Source organism: Penaeus chinensis, chromosome 30 (assembly GCF_019202785.1).
Source record: "Penaeus chinensis breed Huanghai No. 1 chromosome 30, ASM1920278v2, whole genome shotgun sequence".
NCBI classification, from domain to species: domain Eukaryota; kingdom Metazoa; phylum Arthropoda; class Malacostraca; order Decapoda; family Penaeidae; genus Penaeus; species Penaeus chinensis.
The window spans coordinates 5,739,758-5,749,242 of NC_061848.1; the positions used below are offsets into that span (position 1 = coordinate 5,739,758).

Genomic DNA, 9,485 nt, shown 5'->3' on the forward strand with positions numbered 1-9,485 from the left:
TACCGGATCGCAGAAAAAATGTATTTATGTGGAAGGAAGGAGGCGGGGAGGGGGGGAGGGGGGGATGTTAGTCAGATCCTAGTTGAAAATTATTTGTACAAAGGAACAACAGACAAGCGTACATCTGCTCTGAATAACTGGCAACAAAGCAAGCGTGTAAATAGCAACTAAACATTAGGTACACAACCATACAACTGACAAGCGTACAATTGTACAACTGAAATTATACAATAGTACAAATGTCCCATTATATAATCATACGAATGTACAACAGGCAGCTCTCGCCGTCACACAAAAGCGACTAATAATCCTTATCAAGAAAATCGCCAGTTATTACTAGCACACTGCGGGGCCCTGTTGCCTTGTATCTGGAGGGGGGGAAGGGGATAGGGGTGGAAGAGAGGGGACAAGGGGGGAGGGGGGAGGAAGGGGAGAAAGAGGCGAGGGGAGAAAGGGATAGGGGTGGAAGAGAGGGGACAAAGGGGAGAGGGGGAGGAAGGGGGGGGAAGGGGATAGGGGTGGAAGAGAGGGGACAAGGGGGGAGGGGGGAGGAAGGGGAGAAAGAGGCGAGGGGAGAAAGGGATAGGGGTGGAAGAGAGGGGACAAGGGGGGAGGGGGAGGAAGGGGGGGAAGGGGAGAGGGGTGGAAGAGGGGGGGAGAAGGGGGGAGGGGGGAGGAATGGGAGAAAGAGGCGAGGGGAGAAAGGGATAGGGGTGGAAGAGAGGGGACAAGGGGGGAGGGGGAGGAAGGGGGGGAAGGGGATAGGGGTGGAAGAGAGGGGACAAGGGGGGAGGGGGGAGGAATGGGAGAAAGAGGCGAGGGGAGAAAGAGGGGAGGGGTGGAAGAGAGGGGACAAAGGGGGAGGGGGGAAGAGGGGGGCAGGGGTAGGGGTGGAAGAGAGGGGAAAAGGGGGAGGGGGAAGAGAAAGGAGAAGGGGAAAAGAGGAGGAAGAGAGGGGAAAGGGGGGAAGAGGGACTTGGAAGGGTGACCGAACAAAGGAGGGAGGGGAGAAAAAGGGAAGTAGTAAGGAAAGGTAAGAAGGAGATGAGAGGTGGAAGAGAGTAAAGGATGGAAGAAAGGGGAGAGGAAGGAAAGGAGAGAGGGAAGGAGAGAAGAAGAGTGAAAAGAACGCATCGCTTAAAGCTTTGAAAAAGGGCGAGGTAAAGCGAGAGGGAGGGGAAGAAGGGGGGGGAGGGGATGTTAGCTTGCACTTTGTTTGTCTGGGATTGTGCTCATTCACACACGAACAAAAATAAAACTGTAACACGGACGCAGATCGGATGAATCTCTGCCGCATTAGAAACGAAATATAACTTGCAAACACACAAACACACACACACACATACACACACACACACACACACACACACACACACACACACACACACACACACACACACACACACACACACACACACACACGCACGCCTCTGTTTGCGCATTCACACCTTCATCTTTATACCGGCTCCCACGCCCTTGAATATAAATTGGTTGGGTTTCGAACTGACGGTTAATTAATCCAAAACACACTTTCACCAACGTATATCTGTACACGAGCTCAAAATTGCTTATATGTACATAACGTACATGCACACACAGACAAATAATCAAAATCGCAAACATAGGCATACACACAAATAAATATACACATTCACAGACATATAAGCACACACCCACCCACACACACACACACACACACACACACACACACACACACACACACACACACACACACACACACACACACACACACACACACACACAGTCATCCATGAACACATGGAGGTGGTCTCCACATTGCGTTTAATCTCGTCTTTTATATATACATTATAAACAAAACATAATCGCATTTCCTTGCATGGTAAAGGTCAGGCCAGATCCCTCTGAAGGATTTATGCTTCCCTTTCGCCTCAAGATGAATATATTACGTGTTTGTTAAATGCATCTGTTATTTCTTTCATCTATATAACAATATTTATCTGTCTATCTATCTATGTGCCTGTGTATCTGTGTATTATCTATCTCTATACCAGACCTATGGATATATCTATGGATATATGTGAGTATATCGCTAAGTATATCTATCTATCTATTTTGATCTATCTTTCTAGCTCTCTATATTTCTGTCTACCTCTCTATCTACATATATATTTATGTATGTGTGTCTGAATTTTTGTTGATATGCTGTGATCAAAAAACGTTTTCATATTTTCCGTTCATATTTATATATGCATGACTGAAAGAGGCACAGAAGCGTATTCCCTCTAACAAGGATGAAAACGAACTGAATGTATATTTGAATTCCAAATCATCCCACGCTATATACTAAAATTGACATGAGAATATTCAATTAAATAATGATATGAAAAAGAGTGAGAGTGAAAGAGAGAGAGAAAGAGAGAGAAAAAAAGTAATCTTTATACTTTCTAGAGCTTTTCAAATATCAGACTTTCCCGGATATGATTACCGAGGACACTTTTGAACAACTTGTTAAAGTTAGTGATTATAAAAGGTTTGTGTCGCTAGGAGGGGAATTGAGCAATGTGTTATTTATGTGATGTGACTATGTTTTGGATATGTTGGTTGTTTAATTTGGCTGTTATGTGGCTATGTGGTTGGTCTGCGTAACAGTAATTGAGTTATGTGGCTATGTGGTTGGTCTGTGTAACAATAATTATATGTTGGATATGTGGTTTGCTCGTTATGTGGTGATGTGGTTGGTCTGTGTGTGGCGATAATTGAGTTATGTGTTGGTCATGTGGTTTGGTCCTTATGTGGTTATGAGGTTGGTATGAGTGACGATAAATGAGAGCTGTGCAAGTCATGTGTTTCGTTAGGTGTGTGGTTATGATGTTATGACGATAATTGAGCTCTATGTTGGTTCTGTAATTGGGTCTTTATGAGACTATGAGGTGGGTAGATGTGGCGATAGATGAGAGCTGTTCTCGTTATGTAGCTCGGTCTTGATGAGACTTTATGAGGTGGATTTTTCCGGGTCAGTGTTGCCTGAGGTAGTGCTTTGTATTTTCGTTTTGATCTCTCCCTCTTTCTCTTGTTATGTTTTGTGTGTATGTATTTGTTTCCTCATAGCTATTGCTCTCGTGTTTTATTTTCCTTATCTTGCTCTATTTTCTCTTTTGTTTCTCCTTCCCTCCCTCCCTCCCTCTCCTTTCTCTCCCTCCCTCTCTTTCTCATTCTCATTCTCATTCTCATTCTCATTCTCATTCTCATTCTCTTTCTCTTTCTCTTCTCTTTCTCTTCTCTTTCTCTTTCTCTTTCTCTTTCTCTTTCTCTCTCTCTCTCTCTCTCTCTCTCTCTCTCTCTCTCCCTCCCTCCCTCCCTCCCTCTCTCCCTCCCTCCCTCCCTCCCTCCCACCTTTCCATTTCCTCCTCCCTCTCCCTCTTTCACCTCCTCTCTTTTTGTCTTTCTCCTTTTTTCTCACACCCTACCCCCCCCCCCCCCCCTTTTTCTCTCATGCATTAACTAAAGCACGTAATACTTCAAACACATATGCGCGTAAGTGAATTCAGAATCTCCGCCACGATCCATGCATGCAGACAAAAGCATCAAAGGTACATGGCTATATTAAGAGGAAGTTTTATAGCTTTTATAATCTTAGTTTGTGATTTATTGTTTTTTGTTTGTTTTTTCTTTTATATGTAGTGAATACAGGTTTTTATGATTATCTAAGGTTTATGTTATACTGCAGTTCGCTTTTTTTTTTTTTTTTTTTTTTTTTTTTTTTTGCAAGGGATATTCTACGACAAAGTAATTATCAGGTTACGTAATGATGTAGGGAAATTACACAAGGAATCATAAAGAGAACTGGTGGAAATGAAAATGTCTACAGCCAATAAAATGATACTGATAGAGATAGAGATAATAACGGCAGCAGTAGTAATAAACCGAATGAGTGGATGAGAACTAAATATGACATACAAACAAATAAATCAATCCACGTGTTACGATACAGCAATTTACATAGATAACTAAGTGACAAACAAGCAAACGAGGCTCAACCTATGCTTCAACAACCCCCCGCCCCCCCCTTCGCGATGCAAAACAACCATGAAACAGTTTCCCCAAAGTGTAATCAGCCAAATCCATTCGAGTCAACAGGTAGATCGATGAAGGGAGGGCGAGAGGGTGAGGCAATGGGGGAGGGGACGGGAGAGGAGCAGGGAGGGAGAGGGGGAGGGAGGAAGAAATGACGAGGGCGAGCGAGAGGGTGAAGGGGGAGGCAATGAGGGAGGGGACGGTGAGGAAGCGGGGAGGGAGAGGGGGAGGGAGGAAGAAGTAACGAAGGAGGGGGAGAGAAGTAGGGATGCAAGGGGACATAAGAGGGAGGGAGGAAGGAGGGAAGGAACTGGGGGACGGGCGCATGGGGCAGAAAGAGAGGGAGGGAGGGAGGAGGGAGGGAACATGGGAGGGACGCATGGAACAACGATGGAGTTAAGGAGGGGCTCATGAGGGGGGGGGGGGGCAGGGAGTGAGGGAAGGAAGCAGGGAGCAGGAAAGGAAGACAGGAAGGAGAGTGGGAGGGAAGGAGGGAGGGAAGGAGGGAGAGAGATGGAGAAGGAATGTGGTTATACTAGAGCAAAAGATAGAGGCAAGGGAGAAAGTGTGTTAAAACGAAGAGGGAAGAAGTGAGGGCGAAACGAAGGCAGGGAGAGAAGGAAAAATAAGAAGCAGGATAAGTCGAATAAAAAAGCAGGGAGGGAGTGTGAAAGGGAGATGGCAGGCAGAGAGGGAGTGTGTATAAATGTGTGGAAAATCCATAGACCTTTCACTGTAATTGCTACGCGATAGGAGATAGGTAGAGAGATAGATTGTAGAGAGAGTAGAGAGTAGAGAGAGAGAGAGAGAGAGAGAGAGAGAGAGAGAGAGAGAGAGAGAGGGGGAAAGAGAGAGAGAGAGTGAGAGAGAGAGAAAGAGAGAGAGAGAGGGAAAGAGAGAGGGAAAGAGAGAGGGAAAGAAAGAGAGAGAGAAAGAGAAAGAGAAAGAGAAAGAGAGAGAGAGAGAGAGAGAGAGAGAGAGAGAGAGAGAGAGAGAGAGAGAGAGAGAGAGAGAGAGAGAGAAAGAGAAAGGAAGAAAGAAAAAAGGAAGCGAGAAAGTCCTCCCTCCCTTTGACTGCGTTTTTATGTGAATTACTAATGACGTGTTACGTTATATTGATTATTAATCAAGGTTTGATTAATTTAGTAGAGCTGAGTAAGGGGGGGGGGGGGTTATAAGGTACTACAAATAGGATTAACACATTAATGATTTTACTTTTTTATTATACTAATTTGTGAATTAATAGCTGTTTGGGAAGCATAGTAAAACCGATTATATATGTTCACACAAAAAACATATGCACTTTATGTAATGAATAAAATCCCCATAGCCTACATATACAAAGAAGTTTGTGAAACACCAAAAAGGCACTCTATATAGTGATAAAAAAAAAAAAAAAATGATACTGACCAGATATAATTCAGTAAAAAATAGTATATGGTATACGATGCAAACAAAGTAAAATATACGATGCATAAAAAAATGATACTAATAATATTGATAACAAATTCTAAAAATGACGATAAAAGTAATGATTAAAAAAAAAAAAAAAAATCTGTTGTCAAGCTAATTCCGTGTAAAAGCGCCTACGGGGAGGAAAGTTTGGCCAAAAGTTGTGTTAACAAGATTGTTGTTTGAAAGGTTGATGGTGCTTCGGGGATAGGGGCCGGGGGGGGGGGGGGTAGTTTCTCTCGCGTTGTCTACATATCCTTCTGTCTGTTTGTCTTTATCCCTTGGTCTGTTTCTACGTTCGTCTCTCTCTCTCTCTCTCTCTCTCTCTCTCTCTCTCTCTCTCTCTCTCTCTCTCTCTTTCTCTCTATCTCTCTTCTCTCTTTCTCTCTATCTCTCTTCTCTCTCTCTCTCTCTCTCTCTCCTCTCTCTCTCTCTCTCTTTCTCTCTTTCTCTCTTTCTCTCTTTCTCTCTTTCTCTCTCTCCTCTCTCTCTCTCTCTTTCTCTCTCTCTCTCTTTCTCTCTTTCTCTCTTTCTCTCTTTCTCTCTCTCGCTCTCTCTCTCTGTGCTGTGTGGTGCAGCGGTAGCGATCTCGTCTAGCAAACTTGCTGACCTGCGTTCGAATCCCTCGCTGCCAGTGTATGGTAACCCCGGCCATTCCTTGAGAGAGTGAGAGAGCGAGAGAGCGAGAGAGCGAGAGAGCGAGAGAACGAGAGAGCGAGAGAGCGAGAGAACGAGAGAGCGAGATAGAGAGAAAAAGAGAGCGAAAGCACGAGACCGAGAGAACGAGAGAGCGAGAGCACGAGAGACCAAGAGAACGAGAAAGCGAGAGAGCGAGAAAAAGAGAGAGAGAGAGAGAGAGAGAGAGAGAGAGAGAGAGAGAGAGAGAGAGAGAGAGAGAGAGAGAGAGAGAGAGAGAATGAATAGAGTAAGGGAATAAAGAGAAGAAAAATATAGAGAAGTAAAAGCAGAGACAGAGAAGAGAGAGAGAGAGACGCGTTAGGCGAGAGAGAGAGAGAGAGAGAGAGAGAGAGAGAGAAGAGGAGAGACAAAGAGAAAAAGTAATAGAAAAAAAAAAATGTAGATACATGAATAAGAAAATACTAAGATTTCATTCATACTTTTTCGCCCAAAAGAAATCGAAAATCATGCACGCGTCCTTTAACATGCATTAATCGTGCATTTAAAAGGCACAAGGCAGGAAATCAACTCGGGAAATGCGCCTGAAACTCAGCCATTGAACAGAGCAAGTGAGCGTTAGAATCCGGAGCGTGACATGTCAATAGAACCCCCCCCCCCCTCGCTCTCTCTCCCTCTCCCTTTCCCTCTCCCTCTCCTTCTCCCCCCCCCCTCTCTCTCTCTCTCTCTTCCCTCCCTCCCTCCCTCCCCCCCTCTCTCTCTCTTTCTCTCTCTCCCTCTTCCTCTCCCTCTCCCTCTTCTCCTCCCCTCCCCTCTCCCTCTCCCTCTCCCTCTACCTCTTCTCCTCCCCTCTCCCTCTCCCTCTTCTCCCCTCTCCCTCTCCCTCTTCTCCTCCCCTCTCCCTTTCACCCTAACTCAACATCAACAACAATTAAAACAACAGTGACAACAGCAGGTGAAACGACAACAATAATAACGACCAATAAACATATTTTATTATTATCATTATTATCAGTAACAACATCAATAAAATTACCATCACAATTACCATCACCACCACCACCACCACCACCACCACCACCACCACCACCACCACCATCACCACCACCACCATCACCACCACCATCACCACCATCACCATTATAACCATCTTTAACAACAACAACAACAACAACAACAACAAAATACTGACTGTGATGGCACTTGACTCAGTTGCTTCATATCGCTGCAGGCAATTAAACATCAGAAGCAAAGGGAAGGGTTTTAGATCGGATGAGGGAGGGGGGAGGGAGGGGGGGGGGCAGAAGGGAAATAGGGGGGATACGGGTTAGGGGAGAAGAGGGGAGGGGGGAGGTGCATGGGTCAAGTAAAGGGAGCGAGAGACAGAAAGAAAGGAAGAGAAAGGAAGAGAATAATACGGAAAAATAAGAGGAGGAAAAATGTGAGAAAAAAAGAGAGGAAGTAATGAGAGAAAGAGAAAGAGACAGAGAAAGAGAAAGAGAAAGAGAAAGAGAAAGAGAAAGAGAAAGAGAAAGAGAAAGAGAAAGAGAAAGAGAAAGAGAAAGAGAAAGAGAAAGAGAAAGAGAAAGAGAAAGAGACAGAGAACGACAAACCTCTCCACACTACTCAAGAGAATGCATCCTCGATTCTCAGCTCAAAGCGAGATACTCCGAGCTTGAAATGATCATACAAATAAACAAGCAAAAATCCGGAGACCCTGACATTTAAGTCCGATGAATTCTGGAAAAAAAATCCTTCTGGGGCGAATTCTAGTCGTAAGTGGAGCCGGAGGATATAAGCAGACAGAAATTGTCAAGATGTTTACACGGCCGGATTTAGAGAGCGTCTGTAGAGAGCTGTAGCTTGCGTAAACTGGAGACTAATGGTTAAACTCAAGTACGTGTATATAATGGTTAAGGGGGATGTGATGATGTCCTTGTCGACAGGACACGCTTCGAGGGAATTCGTAAAAAAAATAGAAGAAAATAAACAGAAATTGTGAGAAGAATTGGGAAGGTCGTTTGCTCGTTGCCTGTACGAGCGAGGTAGGATAGTTTCGCGGAAATGCAGACATAATGATAAAGTTAATTATAATAGTAATGATAACAAATGTAACACAAATAATGATAATGGTGATAAAAATGATCATAGTAGCAGTAGTAGTAGTAGTAGAAGTAATAGTAATAGCAGTAGTAGTAGTAGTAGAAGTAATAGTAACAGTAGTAGTAATAGTAGTAGTAGTAGAAGTAGTAGCAGCAGCAGTAGTAGTAGAAGTAAAGTAGTAGTAGCAGTAATGAATCATGATAATAATAGCAATGACATGCCCACACACCACAGGGTACTCACCTCAGCCAAGGGGCCGTTGTAGCCACTGTAGCCGGCGCTTCCGTACCCCAGATTGTTCTGGGACTCCGGCCGAAACCTTGAACAGGAGAGAAGAGAATTAATGACTGTTGGTTCTATTGTCTGTTCGATGTTGTTCATTGTTCTTTGGGGGAAAATAGGATTAACAACCCTAGTGTTTAATTTTTTAAGTAAAAGGGGGTGAATAATAAATCTTTGAGTAAATATGAGCGAGTTATGTTTTATAACAATCAGTTCTACTTTTGTTCACCGCGCTTTAATAAGAATTAGATAACGTTGGTAAGTAATCCTGGGGATGAATATGACGCGATGTGATAATTAGTCTTGTTGTTTACTTGTTCATTTGTTTTGATCGCATCTAGAATAGAAGAAACGATAATGATATCAAAATAGTTAAGAATGGATATTAATGTTTTTCTTTATTTGCTTTAATTATTTTAATAAGATGAGTTGATATAATTGTCGCGAGAGAGAGAGAAAGAGAGAGAGAGAGCGAGAGAGAGAGAGAGACAGAGAGAAAGAAAGAGAGAAAGAGAGAAAGAGAGAAAGAGAAAGAGAAAGAGAAAGAGAAAGAGAAAGAGAAAGATAGATAGATAGATAGATAGAATAGATAGATAGATAGATAGATAGATAGATAGATAGATATATAGACAGAGATAGAGAGAGAGAAAGAGAAGATAGAGAGAGAGAAAGAGAGAGAGAAATAGAAAGAGAGATCGAGAGAGAGAGAAAAAGAGAGAGAAGAGGAGAGAGAGAAAGAGAAAGAAAGAGGAAGAGAGAAAAATAAAAGTGAAATAGAATGTAGAAAAATAATAATAATAATAAGTACAAAAAGAGAAAGGAAAAGCAAGTGTCAGCATGTAACGTCAGCAAGAACTTAGTTGTTTCCTCGTGGTCGGAATAACACGTTACCTTGTCAGAACGTGACTGGCATAGAAAACAAATAAATAATGTTGTTGTTTCCCCATTTCGGAGTG

General features: G+C 43.2%; 1 protein-coding gene across 3 annotated transcripts in view; it reads right to left on the reverse strand.

Moving 5' to 3' along the window:
- LOC125041390 (ITG-like peptide) overlaps window positions 1–8,566 on the reverse strand; it is a gene marked incomplete at its 5' end in the record, with an annotated part of 83,592 nt that extends 75,026 nt beyond the window's left edge. For all 3 annotated transcript variants that reach the window (XM_047636298.1, XM_047636297.1, XM_047636296.1), the window contains 1 exon segment: window positions 8,491–8,566. In XM_047636298.1, the coding sequence (XP_047492254.1) occupies window positions 8,491–8,566 (76 nt within the window).
- Window positions 8,567–9,485: the final 919 nt, after the last annotated feature.